This window comes from Rhamphochromis longiceps, linkage group LG12, assembly GCF_057381845.1.
Source record: "Rhamphochromis longiceps isolate RC_006_pf linkage group LG12, R_longiceps_female_GT1.1, whole genome shotgun sequence".
NCBI classification, from domain to species: Eukaryota; Metazoa; Chordata; class Actinopteri; order Cichliformes; family Cichlidae; genus Rhamphochromis; species Rhamphochromis longiceps.
The window spans coordinates 30,844,047-30,862,977 of NC_140568.1; the positions used below are offsets into that span (position 1 = coordinate 30,844,047).

The 18,931-nt window shown below is 38.8% G+C and overlaps 1 protein-coding gene across 1 annotated transcript in view; it reads left to right on the forward strand.

The window, feature by feature from the left end:
* Window positions 1-18,931, forward strand: part of grid2 (glutamate receptor, ionotropic, delta 2) — a 548,960-nt gene that overhangs the window by 416,363 nt on the left and 113,666 nt on the right. Inside the window, exon 9 of the mRNA XM_085425768.1 lies at window positions 16,254-16,355. Within this exon, the coding sequence (XP_085281894.1) occupies window positions 16,254-16,355 (102 nt within the window). The remainder of the gene's footprint in view (window positions 1-16,253; window positions 16,356-18,931) is intronic.

Below are 18,931 nucleotides of genomic sequence, written 5' to 3' on the forward strand. Positions count from 1 at the left end.
GTAGAGTTCCAAAGTGAAAACCACTCCTGGCCAAAAGAACACAAAAGCTCATCAAATCATCATTTTAAAGCTGAATTTTCTGCTTACTAAGGTATTCTTTGTCTAACATTAAAACTTGTTATATATCTGAAATATGTATTTGTGAGAAATATGCAAAAAAATAGAAAACCAGGAAGGACCGAATATTTTTCCACACAACTGTATATGTTGGCACTGGTGTGTGTGTGTGTGTGTGTGTGTGTGTGTGTGTGTGTGTGTGTGTGTGTGTGTGTGTGTGTGTGTGTGTGTGTGTGTGTGTGTGTGTGTGTAGCAGGGCCTTGACAGTGAGCTGTTTCCCTTAAACATCAAGTCTTTCAGCTTGACACATCGTCAGTGCTTCCAGCCACGGTTTACAGTATGAGAGGCTGGGATGGCTGAAACTGGTGCAGAGAAACGCCTGCAAACCCCAAAGTGTCTATAAATAATTAATCTGTGCATTTTCAGGGTGAAGAACATTTTTTAAATCACTTTCCCCATTTTTTAACAGCATCTCCTCCTTTACTTATCTCTGCTCTACTTTCCATTTTTTTCTGTCTGCCTTTTTGTCTCTTTGTCTTTTTCTCACGTTTCAAGAGAACAGAAAAGACAAACGCCATAAACACATACAGAGGTAAATGCACAAATTATGTATCACCTTATCAATAATTAGCATTATTTTTTTCCTGTAGTGTTAATCATAGACTTTTATATAGCTTTGTTTTAGACAAACACATTTTTTCTCATTTGCCAGACATATCTCAAACACAAAGGTTAATTGATTTAAAAAGCATTTTCCAAGAACTCCAATTGCGCTCATCTTTTTAGGCAATAAGTGATGAAACGTTTTCTTCTTTATTCAATTAAAAAGAGACGGACACTGAATTAAATGATAGCGCAGTTTAATTATTAAGTTACATATTAATTTAAAGTTTGGTATTTAAAAGCACATTAAGTAAGGAAGTTTCAATTATATATACATACCAGAACCCAATCTAACCCGCACTGCACACACACAGACACGCGTCTTCCCAACAATTCAAGTAAGTCATAAAACAGCTTGTGGCTCATCTGGGAAATCAGAACAGGACTTGTTGTTGTCATCGTTATATTGATCAGAGACTGCTCAGTGTATTTGTGTGTGTGTTTGTGTGTGAATGCAAGTGTGGATTCGTAGGTGTGTGAACATGTGTATATGTTAGCATGTATATAAGAAAGAGAATAAAATCTATAGTCAAATGTTGTACTTCAAGTCATGAACATGAAGTACTCCCACTATGAATAACCCCAATTGCTACAAAATAAAATAAGCAATAAAACAAAGAATATATTTTTGCCCCCTGCCTTTTTCCTTTTTTGATTTTATGCAAATTTCACATGTCTGTATATAAAGAGGTTATGAACACTCATAAGTTAATTTTCTGTCTCTTCTCGAACACTTTTTTGATTTGTTTAGAACCCCCCCAAAAAAAGGGGGGGGGGGGGGGGGTTGCTTAGATACTAGAATGCTGAATTCACATGATAGTCCACTGTGGATTTGTATAGATAGATCAGAACTCCTCTGTATTTTCACAGTTGGATAAACCCAGATCTATTTCATTTGATCTTGCTTCTCTTTTTAATACCTCTTTAATTCAGCATGGGTGATTAAAAAATCAAAATTTTAAAAAGTAATTATTAAAATAAGCTGTATCTTTATAAGTTTTATAGCTTCGGTCAGGTGTAAACTTCAGTAATGTTATTATTTCTTTTTTTTTTCTTTTCTTTTTTTTGCCTGTCCTGTTTGGCATTTCATGTTTTTTCAAACCTAATGTGTACCTATGTACACTAGTTTGTTTGAAATGGTGGTTGTGGTGCCTTCAGCTAGTCAACATTCACTTCCATCTGGATGAATCACCTCACACTTACGTCATATGGTTCATCTCGTACAGCCAGAGTACCTACCCTAAAGGAGGAACCAAAACAAAACAACACACCCTTAAAATGCTATTCTAAAGGCTGCAATCATCCTCTGTTTCTGCAGTACAACCACATAAAATAGAGTACTATTTCTACAGTGGTTTTCAGAATTTTTAAAAAGGTCCAGAAGGGCCTAGTGAAATCATCTAGTACGGTGAAGTGATTGTCATTGCTCAAGTAACAAGTCTGAGATGAATTGAGGGTTGTGAAATTTTGTGTTATACTGCTGGAAGCAGCCGTAAGTATACGGGTATGTGGTCATAAAATTCAACAATCAAGATTCTTTACTGTCATTTTAAGGAAATATACATGAAGTTGCACTCAAGGATTGTACTCAATGAATATAAAAATGGTAAATGGCCTGTATATATATAGTTTTATTTATATACTAGTCCCTAAGGACCCCAAAGCGCTTTACATATCCAGTCATCCACCCATTCACGTACACATTCACACATTGGTGATGGCAAGCTACATTGTAGCCACAGCCACCCTGGGGCACACTGACAGAGGCGAGGCTGCCGGACACTGGCGCCACCGGGCCCTCTGACCACCACCAGTAGGCAACGGGTGAAGTGTCTTGCCCAAGGACACAACGACCGGAGACTGTCCAAGCCGGGGGTCGAACCGGCAACCTTCCGATTACAAGGCGAACTCCCAACTCTTGAGCCACGATCGCCTTATTAAAAATAAGAATGAAATATCAGTTAAGCCAGCGGTCCCCAACCCCTGGGCCTCGGACCGGAACCAGTCCGTGAGTCGTTTGGTACCGGGCCGCGAGAGTTTAGGCTCAAGTGTGAAATGTATGGTTTTCAGGGTTTTTATCGGTTTTCAGCGTTATTTTGTTATCGTTTTGATCGTTAACTCGGTTTTCCTGGGTCTTTTCACGTGTGTTATGAATAAATCTTCTTTTTTTCGGTACCGGTACTAGTTTTATTTTATTGTATTTATCCGCGACACATTAAAGGCCGGTCCGTGAAAAATATTGTTGGGCATAAACCGGTCCGTGGCGCAAAAAAGATTGGAGACCGCTGAGTTAAGCTATAAATATAAACAGTTCATTTCGCACACATAACAAACATCACAATTTCCCAGTATTTCCACTATGCAGCACATTCATTGCCACTGTATGCATTCATAAAGTCCACATTGTGATTTACTCCTGTTATTGTAATTGCTGTACGTTTTGTATATAGGGGTGTACTTCAGTCCATTGTTCAGGATGGTAATGGCTTTAGGGTATAACTGTTGATGAATTTTTTGGTGCATGTTTTAATGGACTGGTAACGTTTTCCTGTGGGTAATGATTCAAAGAGATGATGAGCCTTCCAGTATACTGTTGTTGTTGTTTTTCTTCCAACAGCAGGAGGTTGAGATGTCTTCCAAGACAGGTAGCTGTTAGTTTGTGATGTTTTGTGGACATAATCAGCAACAATCTCCTCAGTTGGTACTAAGAGGCCACATGGTTTAAACAGAATATCCCCCAAAATGTTATACCACCACCAGTGGGATGATATGAAGCAGGATGTATCCATGCTTTCGTGTTTAGGGCGAATTCTGAACCTACTATCTGAATGTTGCAGCAAAAATTGAGGCTCATCAGTCCAGCTCATCTTCTGTTATCCAGTTTTGGTTAGTCTGTGTGAATTCTACTGAAGTAGGTGAAGGAAGGCACCCGGTGTGCTCTTCTGCTTCTAGAGCTAATCTGCTTTGAAGTTTGACCTTTTGAGCTTGCTTTTCTGCATACCTTGGTTGTAACAAGTGGTTATGTGACTTACCTTGGCCTTTTTATCAGTTTAAAGTAGTTTAGCCATTCTCCTTTAACCGCTGATGTCAACAGGGCATGTTCTCCTGCCATTCACTGCACTGGATATTTTCTTCGTTTTTTGGATCGCTCCAAACCACAGAGATGGTTGTGTGGGGAAACCCCAGTAGATCAGCATTTACTGAAACACTCAGAGCAACCTGTCTGGCACCAACAACTATGCCACAATCAAAGTCACTTAAATATCTTGCAATATAGATCACATTCTATATGAATTCTCTATTGAATTTTTGATTTGACTTGCTGTGACCATTTAGTTAAAGGCATACAATGTGTAATATGAATGTACAAATAAAGACTAAGCTTTGCTGTTATGTAAATAATATCGGTAAGCAATGGAATTTTGTTTTTCCTCAGGAGAGAAGAAGGGGGTCAAGAGGCAATTGCTGGGCATTGCTATAACCTCTCTTTTGTCTGTGAAGGTTCTCAGTCATCCAGGTCATCGTAGTCAAAGGAGCTTGCAAAGAAAAGCGTCTGGACTTCTTTAAGTTGCTTGAAGACGTTTCACTTCTCATCCGAGAAGCTTCTTCAGTTCTAAGGTCAAATGGTGGGGAGTCCCAGATTTAAACCTAGTGGGAGTATCCCCCCAAAAAAGGTTTACGACACCAACTGTCTCCCATCTATAATCCAGTTTTGAGTTCCCTCCCCAGACGCCTTAACGCCCACTCACATCCTGGGCCATCTGACCTCAGGAATTCGCATGATAAGGTGGGGCCAGGTTTCACAATGAGCTTACCCGAAACCCTGGCTGATTGGGACCCACACCCATTTTCACACCTTGGCTCAGGCGAATAGAGGATCATCAGGGGGTCCCTTTGTCCCTCTGTGGGGGGTTACTCCCACTAGGTTTAAATCTGGGACCCCCCTCTGTGGGGGGTTACTCCCACTAGGTTTAAATCTGGGACTCCCCACCATTTGACCTTAGAACTGAAGAAGCTTCTCGGATGAGAGGTGAAACGTCTTCAAGCAACTTAAAGAAGTCCAGACGCTTTTCTTTGCAAGCTCCTTTGACAACCTCTCTTTTGACAAACGTTATCACAACAAGGAAAACAAGAAAGTCTCCACTAATGTTGTTCTGTTGACTGAAGACCTTATGAATTCAACTATGCTGGAAAAAAAAATCTCTTTAGAAAAAAATTTGTTTCTTTTTACATTATTAGCTTTTACATGACACACTTAATCAACAATTTGCCATCAGTATAGCTTTTGTTCTTTTAATTGTGTCCCTCAAATTCAATTCTGTTTAGGAAATTGGTGGAAGGGCAGGACAGAGTAAAGTGGCTTTTTGATTTTAATTGCCATTCAGGTTGCAGTTTTTGTGTTCAAAGACACAATGATTGGAATGCGGCATGCTTTGCTATATTTTATAATTTTATTTTAATAACACCAAACAGCAAAATAAAATAACACAAGTAAGTGAAAGAAGGGAAGAGAGGAGACGAGAATTCCTGTACACTTGGAAGTAGTTTTCATGCTAGAGTGGATGAGCACACAGACTATGAGGTAGAGAATGGGCAGCTGGTGTTGCAGACCTAGTGTAAGTGGTGAGACAAGCACCCTGTGTTAGCTGAGAGAAAGACGGAGAGGGCGGGCTTATTGTGCATTAAAGTGCACATATTGTTGTTTAAGTAAATTCATTATTGTAGAGTTCATTTACTTATTTCATTTGATCTTGCTGCTCTTTTTAATACCTCTTTAATTCAGCATGGGTGATTAAGAAATCAAAATTTTAAAAAGTAATTATCAAAATATTTTTATAAGTTTTGTAGCTTCGGTCAGGTGTAAACTTCAGTAATGTTATTATTTCATGTTACTAATTAAACACTCTTTAAGCACTTTTTGAATAATTACAAAACATACTGTGGAAATAAAGAGTAATGTGCCCATACTGGGCTTCTGTTCCCACAAACAGATGCACAGCTGGATAGATAGCCTTAAATGGTGCATTAGATGTTAAAAGCAAAAAAAATTTGGATGTAAAATCTTTACTTACTGTGAATCAGCCCTACCGTTACTATTACCACCACCAGGAGTGTAGGACTGTCATGATCAAAGAATGATTATAATGAGGCATTAGTGTTTTGTTTTGTTTTTTTAATAGTTTCATCGCAGGAATATTTTTGAATAAAACTGTCCAAATAAATCAAGGCAGTGAATAGAATAGATTAGAGCTATGCTTGGAACTGCTTTCGAGGCCGATGGATGAGCCTGCACGCTATAAGGTGGAGAGAAGGCAGTTGGTGGTGCAGAGTTTTCATACTAGTGCAAGTGGACTGCTTGCTGCAACAAGCTGGTGCTTCTCTGACTGCCACTGAACTGGTAGAGAGCATGGAGTGGGGAGAGAACCTTGGACTTTTAGTTGGTTCGTTAAAACATGTCAACCAGAAAGCACAAATATGGCCGAGGGAGGGGAGAGGACAGAAGGAAGGCTTGGTGTGCAAGCTGTTCGTAGACTGACATGCATGTTGCTCATTAGCAAGGGAGAAACGGAGGTTCGGGTGGTGGTAAGAGAGGGGTCACTTGAGGAGAGGGAGGGAGACAGGAGTAGTGGAACTGCTCTTCGGTTTGACTGTGCGCATGTCTGGCTGCCCTCTCTTTATAGCAATGGCAAACATATGACTGCATAGTGGAGTCAACAGAGGGAAGATTATAGCACAACAGATGCTGAAAGCAGAACACCTACTCCTGGGCAGGTGAAATCCAGTTAATACAGGGAAAAAAGAAACAAAAACGAAAAGAGGGAGCCACGTATGATCATGGAGGAAAGCCCTATAGTATTTCTGCTGCTGAAGGTGAAGCAGATAAACTACTAATAGCTAAGAGTAGCCTACACCAAGAGTCCATTATTACACTGCATTAGAAAGTCCAAAATCAAATCTCTCTCTGTGTCTATCCACTAGTGGAGCTCATCATATAAGGTGGGAGGAAGTGCAGCAGCAGCTAATACAGCAATTGCCCAGGTCTAATTTCATGGGGAGTTGCTCTTATGTCTACCAGCAGTAATTTGAGGTAAGGTGTAGAGCAGAATTTTGACAACATTTATTCATACATCTCTGTTTTACTTTTACAACTTCCTACGCATATTGATTTTGTTGCAGTCGATAGTGTCTGTCAGCGCTGTGTACAATTTTCCCACCTCCATGGCTTCCAAATGTCACCTGCTATCGACTGCATTTTGAATTGCTACGAGTCATGTATGTAACAATCAGGCCAGAAGCCACAGTTTGTGTCACAGTGTGCTTTGATGTGTTTGCCACAGGGAGAGAAAATAAGAGATACATGAAATCTCAAAGCACCCCTTAGTGATTGTAAGATGCTATTTAGGCTAGAGGATACCTGCATGCTGTTTGATTGTGCATCCACATACAGTATTCGGGGTTTGTGTTCACATTGATGTGTGTTCCGAGAAAAGGGTTTGTTGTAACAGTAAATGACTCGTGGCTCCAACACAGCACTGGTCGATGGTCCAATTACCTTTAAATGTGTGTGGTTACACATCCTTTAAAGTGCCTGGGGTCTGTCTGAGTCTATGCAAGTGCGGTGGCTGGAAGTAGGAAGGAGACTGATATATCCATTTTTTGTTCAGTGTTATAATAATGTTTTACAGATCACAATGACAAACAATACTGAAAGACTGACACTTTAATGTAGATGTTTTTATTTGTACACTACTGTGCAGTCTTAGCCTTTGTGAATGTCTTTTAAAGATCTTCTTTGGACATACTACTACTTTTTCACTTATTTTTAGTCCAGTCCTTGCACCTGACCATTTTTAAACAAGTTTTTTTTAAACCCTTAACCCTGACCTAGGAATGATTCTAGCATAAAACGCCACCTAAATTAAAGAATGAACCAGTGTTGTTTCCACACATAACAGAAAACTTAGCAACGAACCAGTTTTAAATTGTATCTTTAGGCACTTTTATACTAGCAGCCTGTTATAAAAGCAAACCATTTGTTCACATTTCTTTAGATGAACCTATGAAAAATGCCAAAGATAACACAGTTTGACAGGCATAACATAATAGTTTTGCACCAAGAAGTGCTATTAGCTAAAAACTGGCTGTGCTGTGCAGCATCTCCCTAAAATATTTGAAGAGGCTGGACAAATGTAGGACAAAAGAATGAGTTTCAGGCCTAAAAAAAACTAACTGCAGAAGATGAAGAGTATGTGAAAGTCATATCCTTAAGAAATAGGAAGAAGCCCAGTAAAGATGTGACACAGGATCTATGAGATTCATTTGGCCCCTCAGTTGATACGGTTGTTGCAATATCATCCAGAAAACATACGATCAGGAACAGCTTCCTTTTTAAGCTGTTGATTCCAAACACTCTGCTAATGCAGTAAACACAATTGTGGATAGAAAAACACACAATGGAAAACTATCAGTCGTGGAATTGTCTCACCAGAGCCTGGACCTCAACGTTATTGAAGCAGTGTGAGATCATCTTAACAGAAAATGAAACAAAAGGTATCCAGCATCCAAAGAAGAGCTTTGAATGTCCTTCCAGAAGCCCATGGTGATTCATCAAATGTTGTTGAAACACAATTTTGGTAAAATGAGAAACAAAGAGATAGCATGCTTTGTCAAAAGAAAAACTGAACTGAGAGCAATAAATGATGAAAAAAGAGAAATAAAAAAGGAAATTAAAGCAGTGATAGAGAAAGGAGAGAGAGTGTGGGATGTTAATGGCCGTGTTTAGATGCTGTCTTCTTCCTAATGGTTATAACATGCAAAGGCACACAAACACTCACAAATGCACATTTACTTCATACTGTCAGGCTGAGAGCCATTATCCAGAGCTATGAAGATAAGCAGAGGTTGGTGGCCACTCTGCTAGTCATCCAACCATTTTAACTCATCACATGCACACCTCTACAGTGAAGCAGCCTCTATTACTCCTTTTAGGTGGAAGCAAATGCATAAGAGGATAAAAGTGAAAATACTGACATTTACATTTGTTGAAATATTACAAAGGTTCTTCCATCTCCTTCGAGCTTATGGCTTTGTCTCTTATTTCCTCTTTACCGTCCATTTATAATGTCAAAGAAAAAATGAAGATAGTAATGTAAAAACAATGTATGTACTGTTAAGTGTACATACCCTTATCAGTAAGGCTGTTTTTGCATGTCATTGATAAAAGAAGACCATTTAAGTGGATGCAATTTAAATGACAATGGAAAAAAGTAGGAATGTGCCCAAACTCGGCTTTAAGTTTTATGTTCTCACAAACAGATGGACAACTGATCCAGGAAGATGTTTTTCAAAAGAATGAAAGAGCATTTACAGTAAACAATGTGGATTAAAATTTGATCACTTCCCTCACCAGAAAGTGGGCTTTAAAAAATAATTATTGTAGTAGTTGGCTATGACGCATTTAGGTATTGAATCATACCTTTCAAAGTGCACTATGTACATCTATTGTGGTTCTACTGTGGCTCTATATGAGAGTGGGGGAGTGAAATTTGATGTAATACGTGTTGGTCTGGGTGGGTGAGTGTTTTTATCTATAAGTGTACATTAATGGCTAAACAGCCTGACCCTGATTAGTACCCTCTATTATTACTTTAGTCCTTTGCTTTTAGTGATTGATATGTTTTACCTAATCTTATTGACTTATAACTAAATGCTATGAAGAATGCAATAGACTGCCTCATTGGGTTCACTGCTTTTCTGTGTTATTGTGCATATTCTCTGTCCACATTGTTTCTGTCGGATCTAGCACCTCATCAGTAGTTGGAGCAACTGACTGATTTAACTAGTGCAAATGCACGTGGTTATTAAACCAGTCTTTTAGGAACTCTTGTTTTATTAATGCAGTCCCAAGAAATAAATATTAAGTGCCTTGCTTAAGGGTAAGATGACTACAGTAGGCAATTCCTAGGCAGTACAGGAAACACTAATGAAGCAAAACCATGTGGTTTTGATTTTTTAACTCTTTCACTATCACTAACTCTTATCTCAGTACAATCACTGAGTTTTGATTACCACTGTTGGGGCTCACTGCTGCATAGCTCAACAGCTCTGTGGAAGCCAGGATTACAGAGTGCCATAGCAGGTGTGCTTTTGCTGTTAGCCAAAGGCTTTTTTGTGTGTGTCTGTGTAAAAATGTGTCTCGCTGAACCCTTTTTCTTTTTTATTATTATGAGTTCCGCTTATAATCCCTTTGCTGGATTTTAGATAATGTTCTCTTTGGAGCAGGTTCACTTATATGTGTTGTTGTATGGATTTGTTTTCCTACAGATGTGGTCAGGTGTGAATGTAAAGTGAAAAACAGAGTCTGCTTTTGGTTTTCTAATCGGCATTTTGCTACAGGACTAATATTTTATTGATTATACACATTCACACTTTTAGAAGCACTTATGGCAACTGCTGTGCTGCAACTATTTTTTTTTTTTACAGTGTGTCATCATCTTTGTTTAACACCTATCAACATCTTGTTTGTCTTGCATGAGGTTCACCCATCTCCATATCTATTTTTTCCTCCCTAAGTGTCGCTGTTTGGTTTGTGTTAACTGTTTCTCACCTGTGTTTTTATTCGTGAGACCGTTCTATCTTTTTCATGTTACCACAATCTCCTTTTCCAAGTTTGCTTCTGTTGCCACTCATATCAACAGCACACAGGCGCAGCAAAAGAGTAGCGTGTACAAACACATTCACACACTTTTATTAACGGCTGTATTGACAGTGGGTTTGTGGAAAAAATTATTCAGTAGTAGTTTTTCTGTGTTGCAAAATAAAGGCTAGCAGGCTAATATTAAGAGCAATACAGGTTTACAGATACCTCTGTATTTTGGGCCGTTATGAAATAGAGAAATGAGCTACATTTAGCTCCACATCTCCCTCTCCAGGCAAAAACATGGATAGCATGGAATTTGATTTACTTGGGTTTGTCTGTGTGATTTGGGTAAATGCAGAAAGATGAGCAAAGATGAGCACTGTATTGTTGATTTAAGTGCTGGAACGGCAACAATGTTGTATGGTTGCTTTAACACATAACAATAAGACAGTTGTACATCCTACACACCCTCATATATCCAACTCACAGTGAAGGTTGATGAGGCTCTTGTGTGAATTATCTAAGGTCACTGGACTCTCTGTTCTAATAGGAATGATAAAGGTTGTAATATTTTCCACTACAAGGAGCAACAAAGAGGGCACGTTGCAAATAAAAATAATAAAGGCTCTTTTAAAGGGCAAAACCTTGCTCACAGCGTGCATTTATAAAAGCCCTGCATGTCTACTTTGGTATTGGCAGTTCAAGCACACATCAGCTTAGTTTAACAGCAAGAATGCTTAAAGATGTTGAAAAAGGTGCTTCAGTGATGTTGGGAAGATGCCAGTGAAGTACACCCACGCATGCTTGAGATATCAAATAAGAATTTAAAAATGTAAAAAGTACCTGTGGACGTGCAGTATTAACACATTTAAATGTGTAATGGATGAAATCCCCAGTGATAGTTACTCTCTCCCCATTGATCAACAGTGCTGTCTGTCATGGTTCACTCATGAGGAAAGACCCAAACAGGTAGGCAGGAAGGCTACAGAAAGAAACAGCACACACACAAAAAGAAAAGAAAAGAAAACACAAAAGTACTCATAAAAGGTTGCATAAGTAATGACAACAAAGAAACATCAAGGATGTAGAAATTAGACTAATGCCACGTTATATGAGGGTACCTTAGCTGTACCTAGGACTGCGCTCTTCTGGACAGAGATCTCAGATGTTGTCCCTGGGATCTACTGGAGCCACTCGCACAGCTTGGGGGGTCACTGCACCGAGTGCTCCGATTACCACTGGGACCACTGTTACCTTCACCCTCCACATCGTCTCCAGTTCTTTTCTGAGCTTCTAGCACTTTTACAGCTTCTCGTGTTCCTTCTTCCTGATGTTGCTGTCATTCGGTATCGCTACATCTATCACTACAGCCGTCTTCCTCTGCTTGTCCACCACCATTACTATCGGTTGATTAGCCATCATCAGTTTGTCTGTCTGCATCTGGAAGTCCCACAGGATCTTAGCTCGGTCATTCTCTACCACCCTAGGACGCATCTCCTATTTTGACATCGGATCTTCCAGGCTATGCTTGGCACAGATGTTCCTGTATACAATACGAGCACTTGGTTATGGCGTTCCATGTACGCCCTGCCTGCTAGCATCTTGCACCCTTTTCTTATATGCTGGATTGTCTCGGGGCGTCTTTACACAGCCCCTGCACCAGTGGTCTTGCCTGATGTGATAGACCCCAGCCTCTATGGATCTTGTGCTCAGAGCTTGTTCCTGCGCTGCCATGATTAGTGCCTCTGTGCTGTCTTTCAGTCCAGCTTTGTCCAGCCACTGGTCGGACTTCTGGATGTTAGCCACTTCCTCTATCTGCCAATGATACACACCGTGCAGGGGCCTTGCTCCTCTTCTTTCTTGTGTTTCTGCTGTCTGAGCTATTCACTAAACATGCGGTCGGTTGTGGCCATCTTTCTGATGTACTCACTGATGTTTGTTGTCTCATCCTGGACAGTGGTTCTGACACTCACTAGTCCCTGGCCTTCTTCTTTTCTCAGGCTGCTGGATTTGGTGTGAAACACTCCATGCATGGTGGTTCATCTGAATCTTTGATATAACGCAGCAACAATATAAAGGGAAGACAAACATAATGACTTAGTTGGTGGTAGAGTGGGTATAACTTTTCGCACTTTTACCAGAGGTGAAGAAAGACACAACCACAGACAGACAGGAACTAAGAGGGCAAAAAAAAAAAGTCATGGGAGAAACACCACAAGAATAAGTCAAAAAGTAGTTATAATACAGCACCGGCTTCTAATGGCAAATCTAGAATTAACTCACACACATGATCCGTGTCTACAAAAATCATTACACGAGGAGTCAGGGCTCTAGAGTGCGACCAATTTGGTCGCAAATGCGACCAAATTTTTCAGTGGTGCGACTAAAAATAAATATTTGGTCGCACAGGTGCGACCAACTGTTCCGGTAACAAAAAAAAAAATCTCTGTAACTCTCCGTGTGGTCAACAACAGACACACATTATGCCCCTATCGTGGACTAAACCAATCAGAGATAGTCAGGGGCGGGACCTCTCTGATTGGCCGTGGTCCAGTTGAAAGTGCAGGTGGAAGAGAGAGGTGACTAGCTTGAATAAAGCGATATCAATTCATTAACGGATTCCACACAAAGACCTAAACACGGAGCGGACCCAACACATCAGAATCAGCTTCGTCTTTCTCGGCTTTCTCACCCGACGGCCTGAACACGGACACGCTGTCGGAGCTTAGCGATTCTTCGGGTCCGCGCTGTGTTTACGTCTTTTTGCGCTGATTCTGAGCTGCAGGTTTTGCCTCTCTCCAACCAAAATTCACCGAGCCTGCAGCAAAAGAAGCAGCAAACTGCGCTTCACATTTGATCAATGTCGTCATGAATTCCCTCTGACTTTTGCTGTTTTGCTTCCACCACGATAAAAATCACACTTCCTGCACAGCTCTCTCTCTCTCTGTACTTCAGGAACAGTTTCCCCGTCTCAAATCTGTTTTCTGCATTATTCATTCGCTTATTACCCACCAGTCTAGCGTTGTTTACAGCGCTTTTTCTTTTTTCACTTAAATGACCTCGGACAAGAAAGCCTAATTTCTGCTGTTCAATACTGAAGAAATTTAAATTTCTTAAAATTATGCAAAATTGCAGAATATTTTTAAGGTTATCTGCTATAAAAAGCCAGACCAGGAAAATCTCCTTCATGTTTTCCTGTGTTTTATTCTCAGTTACTTTCACACAAAGGCATCTGCTGTGATTTTCACAATTCTGATGAAGTCTCATGTGTATCAGTACTGATAAATGATCAGAATTATAATATTTCTGACTGTCTGAGGCTAAATTGAATCAAATCAGGACTTTGAGAACCGGAATTGAATGGATTATAGAAATCAGTGATGATACTCAGCCCTAGTGAGCAGCCTAGGCCTGAGAGAAGTGGATGTACTGTAGCTGTGGGTAATAAGAAAAGATGAAAAGAACTATTGATAACTTTTTTGTTAAGTTAAGGCCTGATCTGTCTGAAATTCATAGCCAGTGCTCTGACACGGTGCCATCAATATTTGAATGCTGAAAAAGCACAGTGTATCCAGAAAACACATTATATGCTGCAGTAAATGCACTGCCCAAGTGTCCCCTCTCCCCACGGCCTTTCAGCAGCAGACAGCAGCAAACAGGTCGTCAGAGGAGGCCAAGATGATGATTAAGTTTTTAACATTTTCTACAATATTGACAAAGCACTTTAAGCACAAGTTTGTTAGTTAATAATTTAGAAATTAATATTGTCTGTATGGACTTCCCCCCCCAAAGAAAGTGCACATGTAAAACTGCGGTGTTAAGCGATGCGGTTGAAAAATTTGAGTGCGCCTAACTTTTGTGCCGGTACGCCTAAATTTTTAAAGTTAGGCGTACCGGTGCGCCCATGTCAAAAAGTTAGTCTAGAGCCCTGGGAGTGATTTAAACTGTTGGCTTTGATTTTGAAAAAAAAAAAAAAAAACTTCAAACAGGATGTAGCAGGGCATGGAAAAAGCCACAATTTTAGAGAAGCTTTACCATAAGTACTGGTCCCAAAAGGGAATTGATCAGAATTGGCAGAAAACTGTATATCCAACAGTAACTTCTGGCTTTAGAAAAATGGATAATCCCGTATTTCCCTCTGCACTGTGTCCTCTGCTTCTCTGATGTGTTTGTGTTTTCTTTTAAATACAAATCATCGCATGCAGTTTTGTGTGTATCATAGTGTGCTTGTGATACACAAAAAACAGTTTTTTCCCCCTGTTTTTTTTTCCTACTGCCTCTATCTCCACAGGGAAAACAGACTAGTCTGATCTTTGAAGCCAAAAACAATATTTTATTGAAAACATCAGGCAGATTTAATAATTTGGTCCAGAGGAAGAGAAAAAAAAACACTGGGTGTTTATGATGCAATTTGATAGAAGTCTGGGTCAGAAGGAAATAGATGAAATCTTGTATACTGGGAGTTAAAGCAGTATATTATGTGCTGTTTATGATTATGTTGGGGTCCTAGGTAATTCAGAAGGTAATTAATTCAGTGCTCAGTTAAGTCAGATTTTGTAATGATATGGGATATCATGCTGAAGCAATCATATAAGCCTTGTGTTTGTCATTTTTCACATTACGCATCATGCACTTGGGGGTGAACTGCAGATTGTAAACTATACATTCTAGAGAAATTTGATCAAGGGTTTTTTGGCGATTAGCAGGAATATGGAATGGGAACCGTCAAAACATAAGACATAAAAGTTAGATGAGCCAAATGTGTAGCTGAAATGTGAATATGCCTGATTGGTGGTTTACAAGAAGGTTTTTTAATTGGGACATTCTGGTTGGTCACCCATAGATTAGTTAGTCGAAATCCTTATTTTGCTTAATTGACTCTTTTTAATTTCCAGAAATAGATTAGAGTGCAATATTCATGATGCTCAGTACTAACTGCACCCAGTGTACAAAAAAAGATGTTCAGTAAATGTTTGGAACAAAATGAAAAAAATAAAATTTTGTGGAAATAAAAAATAAACGTAGGAAAACTTAGGTGAAGCTGAACTTGTCGAACTCTTAAGCACCTCCATGTGTTGACAAAAATCAGGTAGATGAACAGGCTTTTCGTTTTTATGGTTGGTCTCCGTAAAGACAAAAAGCCTGTTTACTTTTAAGGTGAGACTAGAAGACTATTTTCTTGTTTTATTGCTCATTACACAAGTATTTAAGGGACACACTATTTTGTGAATTGTACTTTTCTTTCGGGTGAACTTTCAAGAAATTGAGCTGCGTTTAAGAAAGGAAACCTTTTTGTGGCCAATTACATTTTTACAGCTTGACATATATATATATATATATATATGTATATATATATATATATATATATATATATATATATATATATATATATATATATATATATATATATATATATGTAATGAAAGAAGTTTGTTCTCTTTTATGTTTGATGAAGTGTGTCACCATTACAACTGTGTATTCTGGCATTGCATGTGAGTCCATCTGGGCTGGAAATAAGCTACCAAAGTGCTGGAACTACCGTAGTGCACCAGAGATAATGATCATTTTGTTCAAAACAATAACTTAACACACTGTTAAATAAAGGTGGTTAAAACACTGCAAGCTTACAGTTTATTTTGAATATTTAAAAGAATGTGAAAAAACACTGAAATCTAGCTCCATTCTGATGTGGCTCTGTTAAACAACCAGCCTTTTTGGATTTCAATGATATCAGTGATACTTACATTGCAGTGTTTGGATAAATCCAAGCATGTGATTGATGAATCGCTAAGTTTTTGTTCTTACTGAGGAATTAACCAGTCTTATGTTTCAGATTTCTGTGTAACTAACTGTTTGGTGTGTTTCTGTGTGTTTTTGTTTGTGTACATTACAGCTAGCCACATGGGACCCAGTTCATGGATTGAATGGCACTCTGACAGACAGAAAATTGGAAAACAACATGAGGGGAGTTGTGCTACGAGTTGTCACTGTTCTGGTGAGTTTAACTGGTCAGTTTGTTAATCTGTGCGTGTGTCTGTTCTTCGATTATGACAAGATTTCCAATTGTCCAAAGACAAAGAAGACCGATTTCAGTCTTTATACAACTTTTCTATTTTGTTCATCTTGAAGAATCAGGAGAGACTGTATTAATTTGGCATTTCAAACTTTTGCTCCTTTATAAATCTGTCCTTTTGTCTATTTTTGTGCCAGTCATTCCACTTTATATATATGGGAATGGATCTAGGGACAGCTTAAGAGCTTATGTGAGGGCATGAAAAAAAAACAGTTTATCAGACAGTGTTAGGAGTAAAGATGGGGATCATAAAAGCCGAAGAATACCTACCACGGTGAGCTCACTAATGGACCAAGCTATCATAATTTCATTAGCCTTCATTTTGACATTTGACAACTATGTGATGGAGTCTTGATGGTGGTGGGACTCTGGCTTTCCAGCTCTATCTGCCTCGCCCGCAGCATCGATTTGAGTATATCCCTTGAGTGCTTTAAAGATTCACAGCTATAAATTCTTCATATCCCCCCTTTGAAGTGAGAAACAGAGGGAAAAAAGCGATAATGCTAGACATCTTTGTGGCTATCCCTTTTTACTGATCTTTTCATACATTTTTTCAGTCTTTGATTTTCATCATCCTTAAAGGCAAAAAGGATATGGGCTGTGAATATTGTCCCTCTTCTCATTTTTGGGAAGGAGTATCTCTAGTAATGTGAGAAGGTGTATTGTTTGCACACTTTTAAGTTTGTGTTGCTCTTCCTGTTCTGTAGCTCTGCCTGTGTAAAAATGTTTATGTTTTACCCAAAATGCCTCATCCCCCTTGTCGGCCTACTAGCAGAAAAGCCTAGAAAGGGTGTGAAATGTCCATGTGCATTCCCAGATCTTTCCATGTGTAAATTGTTGCGGTTATGACCCATAAGTGTGCAGGCACTTACGGATGGGAGGAAAAGCCATGTACAGTAGTTTAGTATTAAATGTACTGCATGGGTTTTGTTCAGTAAGACTGGAGAAGAGCTACTATATTAAATACTATATAGTATATTAAAGTCTGGCATATTTCAATCTGCATTTAACACTGATGCTCACTGGGGAAACACAAAGACATTAGACATTATTAGAAAACTTCAGACACTTGTACCTCCTGCTATCCATGCACAGAAGGATCTTGCAGGAACGGTGATGCTATTTGGTCAGTAGGATTTCATAACCTGCTCTACAGCACGTTAGTTTTGCAACATATGTTAGAAGTAAGAAGTGACCCAATTTCAGGGTACTGAAAACTCGGGTTAACAGTGAAGTTAGCTGGATAAGAATAAATCCTGCTTTATAATATAGAGTCAGGAGTAGAAAAACTTTTGGGCACAAGTGACACAATTAGCCAAAAACGATGTTTTAAAACTAAAAAATATAGTTTAAGCGCTTTAAGCAGTTATCAAAATGTGGTTTTCTTTATACTATATGTAAGACTATATAGTTAGCTGGCCTAACAATCTAAAATTACTGTCTTATATATGTTTCTAAATTAAATTGTTTAATATCAGCATGGCTTTCTTCTTTTCATCATATGTAGTGGTCTTGTCCTTTTTTATGCGAGGGTGCACATTTCTCTGATTTAAGTAGCAAGCTGTGGATTTAGCTACAGTAGCCCAAATATGCAGCCAAAGGCAAAATATGTCCCTTTTTAACTTGAGTTCATATTTTTGGAGATAATGAAGAGAGCTCACAATGTTCTCTCTGAATAAAAAGTAAAGTTTTACTTTGAAGGAAGATAAGACACACAGTAACCACAAGTGTAATTAATGCCACATTTGTTTTGCAAGGTGGCTAATGATATCGATCACTGAAGATTGATGAATTAGCAATCAAATTAAATGATGTTTACAATTTGACAGTTGTTCCTTTACTTTCATTTGATAGTCCATCTAACAATAAAATGTATTTTAAAGGGACCATCTGTAGGATTCAGTCTAATGATGAGGTTGGAGATTGCAACCAACTGCTTACCCATCTTTTTCTGAGTGCTTAGAAGAGCCTTAAGTGAATGCAAACTCAAAATGTAAAAGCCTGCTGATAGAGCCTGTTTGGTTTTTCTGTTCTTGGAGAATAAATATGGTCGACCATGGAGAATGTGACAGTGCTCTATCGATACAGATGATTGTCTATACACTAATGAAAACATAATTATTAAAATTCCTATATAAAAAAAGAGCTCTCTAAAGAAAAAAAACTTGTCCACTGTCTTGTACACTAAATATGAATTTAGTGTACATTTTTCTTTGCGTCTCAATTTGAATTGCTTTTCTGTTGTTCTGAACTTTATATCGTCTTTCTTTACCAAACTGAAACTGAGAGAAAAATCATTATCACACAATATAAAATCTAATCTACTGCAGGCGCTGTCTGGGCCTTTCAAAATAGATTTTACTTTTATGGTACACATAGATTTCTCAGAGTGTTTTGGAAATGATCACAGTGGCACAACTTACCACATGACTCTGTCAAAACTAGCATTCCCTAGAGGGAACTTCAAGTGGTATTACTTAGTTTTTGTGGAGGGAGCA